Source organism: Limulus polyphemus, unplaced genomic scaffold (genome assembly GCF_000517525.1).
Source record: "Limulus polyphemus unplaced genomic scaffold, Limulus_polyphemus-2.1.2 Scaffold3081, whole genome shotgun sequence".
Taxonomy (NCBI): domain Eukaryota; kingdom Metazoa; phylum Arthropoda; class Merostomata; order Xiphosura; family Limulidae; genus Limulus; species Limulus polyphemus.
Window position 1 is genome coordinate 61,973 of NW_013668691.1, and position 13,751 is coordinate 75,723.

Sequence of the window (13,751 nt, forward strand, 5' to 3'; positions counted from 1 at the left end):
GTTAATTTATCAGAAAACAAATGAAATCCGCCAAAATGTTTTCCAAATAACCTCCTTGTAAGATATATTAATTTCATTGACATGGTTACAACATCCACTTCATCTACATGGTTACACTATCTATTGCTTAAAATGTAACAAGAAAATATATCAATTCTTATCTCAGATGCAAAGGATATTTTACAAACTTGTGTGCTACAAATGAAATATTATACTATTAGATTTTTCATATGTAGTATGTAATTAATTCAGTGTATGTACTTATGCAAACATGGCATAATGTAGCATTGAGTCACTGGCCAGCTCTAACATTTAAAGCACACTGCACCTACCATATTTGCCGGCACATTTTACTCTTAAATCTCTGCCTGATTTTACCCCTCATCTTATACACAGGTTCAAAGATAGAGTTCCAGTAAGAACTCTCCAGTTAATAGCATATTTAACAAAAACTGCATTGTTCCTTTTATTTTTGTTTGCTTTTTGAGTAGGTGTGTTGACATTGTGCCACCTACTGCATTACAATAGCATATTTGTAATTGTATCATTTTTCTCTGTTATTCGTAACTAGAAGTTATTTATCTCGCATGTTACAGTCAATCAAGACATTTTTTTTATTTGAAATGCATTGATCTCATCCATCATAATAAAATATTGCTAATATTATATCAAAAAAAAGCTAGTTTCTATGTTGTACACTAATTTTGTGAGCATGTTTTTATAGTAGAGTACTATATTCTAAAGTTTAGTATTTTTTCTTTGGACCTCTATCTGTTGATATCAGTTTGTAAAAATCAATTCCAAAAAACAATTATCACCCTACATCCATTCTTTAACTGATGCTTCAATAGATCTGGGCACGGCTCAAGTGATTTTTTTACAGACCGTGGGCATAATCTAGGTACTTTTCTCAGGTCCCCTCCCTCCTACTCTTATCATAAGTTGTGGGTGTCATTAAAGTGAACAACGTAAGCTGACATCACAACTGCTTTGATTATCATAGTTTATCATTACTATGTATTTTAGATGAAGAGCATGTTGTTGCTTTTAATATAACGTACTTCTTAGACAAAGCATGAATTTTCATCTCATGAAAAGCCCCAATTATAATAAAAATAGATAGCTTAAAATAGGGTAAGAAAACATTTTGAAAAATAAATATTTTTTCCCCAGTGGTGCACACCCTCAAAGCTGTTCTCTCCTTCTCCCAGTTACAAAGGGAGCTCTTGCCTGCACACCCCCTTTCACTTTTCTTTCAAGGTCATCAAATAAGTTTTTGTTTTTAAATACTGCAGCCCTGTCTCTAACTATCATTCATATAAACAAACTGACAGCTAACATTAGATGCCCCAACCAAATACTACCTAATGATGTGGATGTGTCAAAATATGTTTCATAAATCCTTTTTAACTCACTACTTACACGAAAAAATCTCAATTAATGCACGCACACACAACTCAAAAATTAAATATTTACAAATTGTTTGGTTGTGGTTTGCAGACAATGTTTACTAGAATCAGAAGTGTTGCTAGGTGTTTAAAAATATTTGGGCTTGGGCTCATAGGCATGGGAATTTTTAGCATTTCAGTATAGTATCAATCATGGTTTTCTATTCTGATTTTTCAAGATGCCAAGTGGGGATTTGGAGCATGGGCCCCATGTGCCAGCACCTAGCAATGCCTTTGACTAAAACATCAATTTAAAACTTTTAAAAGTACTAATAGACTAAATGTGAAAGCAGTGGTGACCTTCATGAAAGAAATTAACACTTGCTTAAGAAAGCTGAAAATAAAGAGTGTTGTTAAACAAAAGTAAAATTTAAAGATTTTGAAAATAGAGATGATATCAACTTAAGTAACACAGGAATGCTTTTTCAAAAGTACATCCATAAGATGCCAATGATTACTAAGTTTAATTTTCTATTTTGGTTAACAATGTACCATCTTAACTAATCCAATTTAACAAAGTTCTTTAGTGAGTAGATCCACTGAATGATGCCAATAATATAAGTTTAATTTATAAATAGTTAACAATATAACACCTCACTAACCCAACAAAGCTCTTTAGTGGGTAGATCCGAAGGATGGTTGGGTCATCTACATAGGTGAAAGGGTTGGGGAACATTAGACTAGCATTGTCAACTTGAAGGATCAACTGTGCCACATTGTACGATGGATGGGGGGCTCTAGTTGTATGACAGCTGATCTGTCTGTTACTTGCTAATGTTCTGAAAAATGGGGAAAAAGTCATCAGCATCCAAATACAAAACACAATATAGAAAAGGAATATATTTCATTAACAGTGATTTAAACACACTGTTACATCTTATTATAAATTTTCCATCAAAGACACAGAAATACAGTTTGCTATAAAACATTATACTTAGTATAAGTGCATGCACAAATAGACTTAAGTTGCATGCTTACCCACAGTAATATCTATGATATCGTTCAGTCCCATTTTTATAGTATATCATGTTGTCAGATTCATAATATTTCTAAACACAACTGACATTTCTGAAATTAGGTGGACACCATTCAATAACAATTCACTCCTAACATTAGTCAATAAACCTATGAACTCTAACAATATTTATTTTTTAATTCATACGTATTAATTGGTATACCCAACCTGAACTGTACCTTATACACATACAAGGGCTAAGCAGGAAGGTCAGTAATCCCAAGTTTCAGCCATTCTTAATTTTGAAGTACTGACCAAAAGAGAAAGCATCCAGCTAGCAGTACCCACCACTAAAAGGGTTTTGTTCACCCTTGAATCAAGTAATGGGAACTATCATTCTTATAATGCACCCACAGCTGAAAGTGTGAAGCACATCTAGCAGCATTACTGTGTGAATCTTTAGATTTTTCAACTTGTCCAGCCAAATTAATATGTAATAGTACCAACATACAAAACTCACTGTAGTTTCTTTTATATGTATTTAACAATTAAACAAGCTGTAGATTCTATTAATAGTCTGTTATTACATTTTATGTACTTCATTACTGATAACTTTGAAATGAAACATAGACAAAATTAGCTGAAAAATTATTACAAATTATAATTGGAACAGTATTATAACTAACTATTGGGAGCTTGAAATATATATATGACTTCTAAACATGTATTACAGCTATCTTCTCACTGTTAATAAAACACTTTATACAGATAGCCTCACCTGTAAACAATACAAGGCATATATATATATATATATGACATCTAAACATGTATTACAGCTATCTTCTAGCTGTTAATAAAACACTTTCTACAGACAGCCTCACCTGTAAACAAAACAAGGCAAATATATATATGACATCTAAACATGTATTACAGCTATCTTCTAGCTGTTAATAAAACACTTTCTACAGACAGCCTCACCTGTAAACAATACAAGGCAAATATATATATGACATCTAAACATGTATTACAGCTATCTTCTAGCTGTTAATAAAACACTTTCTACAGATAGCCTCACCTGTAAACAATACAAGGCAAATTATCCAAGAAAACTTGTATGTTACTTCCAATGTTTAGGTTTGAACCACTTAGAAAGAGGCGTGTGCCCCCAGCCTGAGGCCCTTTGTTTGGATAAACTTTTGTTAAACTGATATTCTGTAAAAGAAAGGTTTCACACGTTATTGCACAAATTACAACATATAAAGTTTTACCCTGGTTATTTATTGTAGTCCTGTTGAAAAATGACAAAATTTACAACAGATGCCTTTAATTACCCTTGTTCTTATTTATTGTAGTCCTGTTGAAAAAATGACAAAATTCACAACAGATGCCTTTAATTACCCTTGTTCTTATTTATTGTAGTCCTGTTGAAAAATGACAAAAATTCACAACAGATGCCTTTAATTACCCTTATTCTTATTTATCCTTGTCTTGTTTAAATATCACAAAATTCACAACAGATGCCTTTACCCTGGTTCTTATTTATCCTTGTCTTGTTTAAATATCACAAAATTCACAACAGATGCCTTTACCCTGGTTCTTATTCATCATTGTCTTGTTTAAATATCACAAAATTCACAACAGATGCCTTTAATTACCCTTGTTATTTATTCTAGTCTTTGAAACTTTTATATACTACGGGTATAAAACAAACTTAGATGAATAAACAATTTAGACTGCAGTTCTGAAAAACATTGAGTCAAACAGAAACATGATATAATAGACTGAACACTTTTCATTACAATTTACTTTATAACACGTGATGTGACATATTCTACACTCCTTCTTACACTACTAAATATGTGATAAACCTGAAAGTACACTCCTTCTTACACTACTAAATATGTGATAAATCTGAAAGTACACTCCTTCTTACACTACTAAATATGTGATAAACCTGAAAGTACACTCCTTCTTACACTACTAAATATGTGATGAACCTGAAAGTACACTCCTTCTTACATGACTAAATATGTGATGAATCTGAAAGTAAACTCCTTCTTACACTACTAAATATGTGATAAACCTGAAAGTACACTCCTTCTTACATTGATTAAATATGAGATGAACCTGAAAGTACACTCCTTCATACATGACTAAATATGTGATGAATCTGAAAGTAAACTCCTTCTTACACTACTAAATATGTGATAAACCTGAAAGTACACTCCTTCTTACACTACTAAATATGTGATAAACCTGAAAGCACACTCCTTCTTACATGACTAAATATGTGATGAATCTGAAAGTACACTCCTTCTTACACTACTAAATATGTGATGAACCTGAAAGTACACTCCTTCTTACATGACTAAATATGTGATGAATCTGAAAGTACACTCCTTCTTACATGACTAAATATGTGATAAACTGAAAGCACACTCCTTCTTACGTGACTAAATATGAGATGAACATGAAAGTACACTCTTTCTTACACTACTAAATGTGTGATAAACCTGAAAGTACACTCCTTCTTACACTACTAAATATGTGATAAACCTGAAAGCACACTCCTTCTTACATGACTAAATATGTGATGAATCTGAAAGCACACTCCTTCTTACATGACTAAACATGAGATGAACCTGAAAGTACACTCCTTCTTACACTAAATACGTGATGAACCTGAAAGCACACTCCTTCTTACATGACTAAATATGTGATAAACCTGAAAGTACACTCCTTCTTACATGACTAAATATGAGATGAACCTGAAAGTACACTCTTTCTTACACTACTAAATATGTGATAAACCTGAAAGCACACTCCTTCTTACATGACTAAATATGTGATGAATCTGAAAGTACACTCCTTCTTACATGACTAAATATGTGATAAACCCGAAAGCACACTCCTTCTTACACTACTAAATATGTGATAAACCTGAAAGTACACTCTTTCTTACATGACTAAATATGAGATGAACCTGAAAGTACACTCCTTCTTACATGACTAAATATGTGATAAACCCGAAAGCACACTCCTTCTTACATGATTAAATATGAGACGAACCTGAAAGTACACTCCTGCATACATGACTGGTTTATCACATATTTTGAAAGTACACTCCTTCTTACACTCAGGTTTATCACATATTTAGTCATATTTAGTCATGTAAGAAGGAGTGTACTTTCAGGTTCATCTCATATTTAGTCATGCAAGAAAGAGTGTACTTTCAGGTTCATCTCATGTTTAGTCATGTAAGAAGGAGTGTGCTTTCGGGTTCATCACATATTTAGTAGTGTAAGGAGGAGTGTACTTTCAGGTTCATCACATATTTAGTAGTGTAAGAAGGAGTGTACTTTCAGGTTTATCAAAAATACACTCTTCTTACACTACTAAATATGTGATAAACCTGAAAGCACACTCCTTCTTACATGATTAAATATGAGATGAACCTGAAAGTACACTCCTTCATACATGACTAAATATGTGATGAACCTGAAAGTACACTCCTTCTTACACTACTAAATATGTGATAAACCTGAGAGTACACTCCTTGTTACACTACTAAATATGTGATGAACCTGAAAGTACACTCCTTCTTACATGACTAAATATGTGATAAACCTGAAAGTACACTCCTTCTTACACTACTAAATATGTGATGAACCTGAAAGTACACTCCTCCTTACAGTACTAAATATGTGATAAAACTGAAAGTACACTCCTCTTTACATTATTAACATGTGATGTACTACACTATACACTTTTCCTTACACTACCAAGCACATGATATAGCAGACTCTACATTTCTTAACACTAATAAAGAAATAATGTAGAAAACTATATACATTTTTACACTACAAAAAACACATAATGTAGCAGACTACATTTTTACATAACTAAAGGAATATGTAACAATCTGTACATATGTTCTTCTTTATACTATAAAAACACATAGTGTAGCAGGCTGTACATTTTTTCCTTACACTATAGTATTCAGGTTCACTGATATCTTCCAGAAAGAAATCAATTATTCACAAAATGCATGTTATGGAAACATTATATAGAAAGTAATAATGAAATCAGACAGGAAAAAATCACAAACATAAAAATATTTAGTCACAAAACAAAGGATGAATACGTCTTTTACTCTACTGGCTGAGCTCTATTTCCTCTTAGTGACTTCTCTCTGGCTGCTGGCGTAGAGAGAATGTTCCTAACACGTTCACACAATGTAAGAAGTGCATGAAGAATAATTTAATACCACAAATTCTAGTCAAACTAGGGTTATAAGTGGTATCCTTAGATTATCAACTTCAATGATCATTCCAAATTTTAAATATATACAAGGGAGGTAACCCGAACACATACTAACTTGTACAAATCTTTCTATAACCCCTTGATATATACTTGTAGAAACAGACACAGGGAAAAGCTGGTATAAACTTCTATGGAATAGCCAGTTAAGTACATAACAATGATTTGCATGTGCAAGAGCATTAGTATATGTTTAGGACCTTCGCACATAGCATTTACAAGAATGTCAAAATTACATGCTGAACACTGACATGAAATATGGAAAAAAATGTGAATATGCTTAAACAATTAAACTGTATGCTTTTATTTACACTATTAAATACACAATGTAGCACACTGTGCACTACTAGTTACACAATGTATCACACATTACAGTCTTCTTTAACACACACTGTACACCACTGAACACACAATGCAGCACATTGTACACTACTACTTACACTACTAAAATCACAATGTTGTACATCGTACACTCTTCTTTACACTACTAAACACACAATGTAGCACACTGTATACTCTTCTTTACGCTACTAAACACACAATGTAACACACTGTATACTCTTATTTACACTACTAAACACACAATGTAGCACACTGTATACTCTTATTTACACTACTAAACACACAATGTAGCACACTGTATACTCTTCTTTACATTACTAAACACACAATGTAGCACACTGTATACTCTTTGTTACACTACTAAACACACAATGTAGCACACTGTATGCTCTTATTTACACTACTAAACACACAATGTAGCACACTGTAAACTACTAAACACATAATGTAGCACATCCTTCTTTACTCTACTAAACACATAAGTTATATTATTCCTGATAACAGAAAATGTGCATTGCAATGGAATTTCAGTATCACATTCATTAAAATATTGAACAAGTAAAAAAGTACAAGAAAGGACTTTATATTCTTAGTTACAGCTGCGAATAGACACAGTACAATATCAATTATTTAAGGCCTATCGCTATAATTTTGGAAACACAAATGTTTAAGTTACTTATCTCCAGTTCTTACTCTGTATGAAAACTTCTCCGTAGCTGTGGTTCTTCCTGCATTGTTACCAACAACGACTTCAGCACTCTTGATAGTAGGGCTTTCACCAGTACGACAGACTACTCTATAAATGCCAAGAACACTTTGCTGCAACATCATTTATTACTGCAAAAATACTTCACATAAAAGGAAATGAAAAAAGCATTATATTCAGAACAACAATGGCAAACATTATAACTAAACATTAAGAGTGTCTTTCTTAAACAAAAATGAAGAAAATTTTGTACAGTAATATGGTACGTAGTAAACATTATTGTTTTGTACAGTAACATAGTATGGAGTAAATATTATTGTTTTGTACAGTAACATGGTAGTGTAGTAAATATTATTGTTTTGTACAGTAACATGGTATGTAGTAAAGATTATTGTTTTGTACAATAAGATGGTGTGTAGTAAAGATTATTGTTTTGTACAGTAACATGGTATGTAGTAAAAATTATTGTTTTGTACAGTAACACGGTATGTAGTAAAGATTATTGTTTTGTACAGTAACATGGTGTGTAGTAAAGATTATTGTTTTGTACAGTAACATGGTATGTAGTAAAGATTATTGTTTTGTACAGTAACAAGGTGTGTAGTAAAGATTATTGTTTTGTACAGTAACATGGTGTGTAGTAAAGATTATTGTTTTTACAGTAACATGGTATGGAGTAAAGATTATTGTTTTGTACAGTAACATGGTATATAGTAAAGATTATTGTTTTGTACAGTAACATGGTATGTAGTAAAGATTATTCCCATGATGGTAATCTATATGTGTTACAAGCAAAAGTACCCGTCCCCAGTGACAAGAAAAGTTTAAGTTAATCTATCAATTTAAATTATTTCATGAAATTTAAAAAGGTTAATTGTCTTTCACCTTTGGTTTCACTCAGAGCCAAAGCTCTGAGCTACTTATACCACCCACCACGAAAAGTAATTGCTGAGCATTTCAGTCATGCTAAGAGCCACTCAACAATAACATACGGTAAATCTACATTGATATTCTTTAAGTTACGTCACATTTTGAAATGTAAATTATAGTGTGATTAATTCCTAACAATTTAATGTGGAATATCTTGCTTGCGAAATAAAATCTGGCATCAACATTATTCATGCCTGTTCTTTCATCATTTCAAATGTGAATGTTAAGCTTTGCCTGCGTGCGCAGCTTTTTAATCGGGAGACAGATGAATGCTCGGACAATATATATATAAGATAACAATAATTATGATGCACTGTATTTGAATATTTATCTAAGTGTCCCACATTAGCATAGTTTTCTAAGTACACTAGTTGTTAGGCCTAAATTGATCATGATTACTTTCTCACCTAACAGAGACATTGTATTCCACCACTTTGCAAGGGATCCCACCAATCGTAATTTTATCTTGGACGTCTTCTTTTTTCGTTCCTAAGTTACTACCTTTTATTGTCACCATGGTGCCACCTTGTCGAGGACCTGTGATAGGGTATATCTGTTCGGAAAATTTCCAGTTAGTATGCCTTTTAAAAAAAAAGGAAAATGCTTACAATTCACTTTATACAAATGTTTAAACATCTTAGTTACTTTGAAACTTTTGTTAGGAAAGATTTAAACGAAGAGTAAAGTCGGATTACTTATCTTCCTATCCCTTCTCACACAACAAAGTCGAAATCATTAAAAATGTTGTTAATTCAGTGAACTCACTGCTACAGAATGTTTATGTTATCAACTTTTCATCTTTTTTATTTGTCTTTATTTAGTAGGAATGTATCTTCAAACAAACGTATATACTAGGTTTGTTTGTTTGTTTTAGAAAAGCTGCACAGAGGCTATCTGCCCAAAGTCATCACTAATTGTGAACCGACTGGAGAGAAAACGGACAATCAACAACGCCCACCGCTGTTGTGCTACATTTTGTTTAGCCGAATACTGAGGTTTGACCGTCACTCTTATAACGCGGACTATGAACTCTCAGATTCGCAGTGTGATCACGCTAACCTCTGTGCCATGCCCTGCCCATAATGGTTATCTGTGCTAGCCGTCCCCAGACGAGGCAAATAATGAACAGCAACCATTCTAAACTCATCTAATTTAATAAAGGGATTTAACAATCACTCTTATCACACACCCAAAAGTGTGAAGGATGAATTATTTGAGTGCAATATACAGGCCACGCCTGGGCCCAAACTGTAGCAGAGATGGGTCTTCCTCAGCTAACGAAAGTTTTGACACCATAAACGAAGGTTAATTTAAAAGGCAGAATTTCAAATGTATATATATATATCTTTCTTGTTTAAAGGAGGAAGATTTTTTTTTTTGTTATCCGGTAGGCGACAGCACTGCCTATGTGGGATGGCTCAGATTGTTCATCGAAATGGTATTTTAAATATCTCCTCAATAGGTCATCATAACTTTACAATACTATACAGTGTTTCCTTTTATAACAATATCTATGTAATGACTGAGTCACAAATTCTGGGAATGTCTGTAAATTTCTTGTTCTTCTTTCTTCTGCTTCTTTTTCATTACATGATAATTCAAAAACCAAGATCCCTACATAATGTCACAGGCACACGTTGTGGTAGAATGTTAGCAGACAAACATAGGATAAATTAAACTCAATTGTGATTGAATAGTTATATATAGTGCTATATGTTAATTTTTGCCTGTACTATTATGTAGGGATGACACAAATGCCATCCCTACTATCTTGTTTGTATTGTTTTTGAAGGACTGATATTAGCCATCCCTACATTTACTTCCTTTTTTAATTTTTTTCTTTACTTGGTAAACACAAAGCTACACCAGTGGCTATCTGTGCTGTTCTCACCACGAGAATCGAAACCCTTTTTCTAGCAGTGTGAGCCCTCAGACTTACTGTTGAGAAACACTATTCTGCCTTACTGTCAGAATGTTTATAATGCGAGTAACTTACACATTTCTGCAGAAGTTCAAACTTATCAAATAACCCACCAACTGTAGTAAGTTTATCTGGCTGAAAAAATACACACATTATAAAACCGGCTACCTGGTGGCGAAAGGAGCGATAAGAACTATACGAAGACAAACATTATATAATAATTTATTATTTGTTTGTTTTTTGGAATTAAGCACAAAGCTACACAATGGGCTATCTGTGCTCTGCCCACAACAGGTATCGAAACCCGGTTTCTAGCGTTGTAAGTCCGCAGACATACCGCTGTGCCACTGAGGGGCAATAAGTTATTGAAGGGAGCTTTCAGCTCGAGCGAACTTAAGTTATGATGAGTTAAGAGTTTTTCATCCAATGACCTTACACAGACTTTGGTTCAAAGGTCAATTACACAGAAGAATGATAATGAATACAGATAAATAAGTACAGAATACGACGAAGACTCGAAAGAAAAGTATATATTTCTAATAAAACATACCCGTGTTTGTTTGTAATTAAGCACAAAGCTACACAATGGGCTATCTGTGCTCTGCCCACCACGGGTATCGAAACCCGGATTCTAGCGTTGTAAGTCCGCAGACATTCCGCTGTGCCACTGGTTGTTTTTGTTTAAGCGCGAAGATGCACAATGGACTATCTGTGATACGTCCACCGCGGAGATCGAACTCTGAATTTTACTGTTACAAACCTTCAAGTTATTGGTTGATAAACAACGAACAGAGCATCAGAGCAGCGAAACAACTTCAGATTAACAAATAATTATTAAACTTATTTATTTATTTATTTAATGTATTAAAAATGACATTTTTTTTTCCAAAAGTCATTTGGGCATTATGGTTGTTAATGAAACATCATTTGTGCCCATTAATTTTTTTTTATTTCTGTTATTGTTTTAATTGTATTATATTATTTGGGGCATTCAAAGTACCACTGATGGAGCAAGTGATATAAGCATCAGAAGAAATTCGTTTCGGTTAATGCAGATCTACTTCGTTATGACGTAAAATCCATTATGATAACATAAATATCATTAAACAAATATAATTCACGGAGAACGTGCTAAACAACAATCGATTTCAATGTGACTAACCATACGTGAAGTTTTGAATACAATTATTGTTCACTTTCAATTGAGTTACTTAACATAATGTTTTTTGTTTTTTTTATGTACAATAAGGCATAATGCACTATTCCAAATATTCACACGTTTTATTTTTGTTTTTTCAAATTAAGGTTCCACACAAACCTACAATGATATTCTGGAAACGTGTAAAGGTAACACATTGAAAGAGGCGATTTGCGCATGTGCATAGTTGGTTTTTTCCAGATCACTCACGAGGAGGGATGAATTGTTTGTTTTATCGTAAAGCCACATTGGGCTATTTGCGCTCTATGCACCACCGTGAAGAATCGAACCCTGGATTTTAGTGTTGTAAGTCCTTAAACTTACCGCTGACCCTCCGGGGGACCCAGGGGGGGGGTGAAATTCGTCGTACTTTCCCAAATTAAACCCAAGGGCAAAAATGATACAATATTTCAGAATAGGAAATTATTTTCAAAGCTTTTAGCGCCAAAAGTCAAATTTTACTTTCACCCAGCTTGAGTTTATTTCATAAATTACAAAAAATATAGGGGCAGACTCAGGAAAACTTTGTTTCATGGCCAAAGTTCTTTAACCTATAAACAGGCTGCTAGTGACCAATATTTAGACTGCCGAAGATTAGATTGACGTAATTTCTGTTCTTTATATTATTTCGCAGCTTTTGATTGGACAAAAATATCAAATAATCATGATGAAAGAGTAGCATAAATGATCCTAAAAAAATTACAATAAATTAGATTTTAAAAGACCCAAAAACTCGAGCATTTTTAACTAGTTGACTATCTTCTTTAGGAATAAAAAGAATGTGAAATAATAAATATGAAGAAAGTACACGATAAGTGAGTAAAGGTGGCCGTGAAAGCTGACCAATCCCAATTAAAGAAAGAATTTACTTGGGTTTAGTTTGTTTTGAATTTCGCGCAAAGCTACATGGGATTTGTTTGCGCTAGCCGTCCCTAACTTAGAAGTGATAGACCAGAAGGCAGCACGTTAACACCACCCACCGCCAATTCCTGGACCCCTCTTTTACCAACGAATAATAGGATTGACCATCGCATTATAACGCCCCCACGGATGAAAGAGCGAGCGTGTGCCCTAACTACCAGTTCGTATCGGTTTATAAATATGCAGTATTTTAAAACTACCAACATTTTCTAATCAAACAAATTAAACGAATCATCCAAACCAAAGAACATTTAATTAAATTAACATATTAAAAAAATATGTGTGTGTTTGTATAATAAAAAAACACAATTAAAGATTTTACGACAAAAACATGAACTGAACCCTTTTTTCTCTCCATACATACCTTTTGTAAAATGTCCGTAGCTCTAAATAAACATTAAGGTTATAATGAACCATTTTTATGCTGAAAAGTAGCATTTCTGGAAAGGGAGGTGGGTAGTAGAGGTGCTGAGGGTGCAGCAGCACCCCTATTACAGAGATTATTCCAGCTTCAATGTTTTAGGACACCAGAAAGTATTGAAGTTTTATTACACATATATTGGGCCAGATGAGAAAATGTTTTTTAACCTTTAGAGGAAACACATAATGAGAAAGATTAAGAAATATCAGTAAACAATTATAATAAAGTTTTATGGAATAACATGTAACACCTTTGCAACCTATCGTGTGAACGAGAAATATGAATTAAAAATCTTGTGACTAGCGTCTTGTGACATTTTTCTCATATAGGCTATACCAAATAATCTATATACATATCATTTACAAATATGTCTGAATTTCTTTTCCTCACCAAAACGTGAATTTCAACGAATAAAAAACGACACAGAGGTAGGCCTAACATATTCTTTGATTATTCTACTTCCGCTGCAGTAGACTAGTTTCGTCGAATTCACAGCTCATCAGTGCTGCTTGGAAGAATGAAGTTAACTTATTATACTTATACTCTGGGTGATAATTTTGGTTACGTCCTTTCAACCTCAACGTGTTTG

At 33.3% G+C, this 13,751-nt stretch overlaps 1 protein-coding gene across 1 annotated transcript in view; it reads right to left on the reverse strand.

Moving 5' to 3' along the window:
- The window catches only part of LOC106468620 (plexin-B-like), a 69,664-nt gene that overhangs the window by 23,813 nt on the left and 32,100 nt on the right, over nt 1-13,751 (reverse strand). Inside the window, exons 13-16 of the mRNA XM_022396965.1 lie at nt 9,109-9,254; nt 7,759-7,861; nt 3,479-3,615; nt 2,051-2,227 (exon numbers count right to left, since the gene is read on the reverse strand). Coding sequence (XP_022252673.1) covers nt 2,051-2,227; nt 3,479-3,615; nt 7,759-7,861; nt 9,109-9,254 — 563 coding nt within the window. The remainder of the gene's footprint in view (nt 1-2,050; nt 2,228-3,478; nt 3,616-7,758; nt 7,862-9,108; nt 9,255-13,751) is intronic.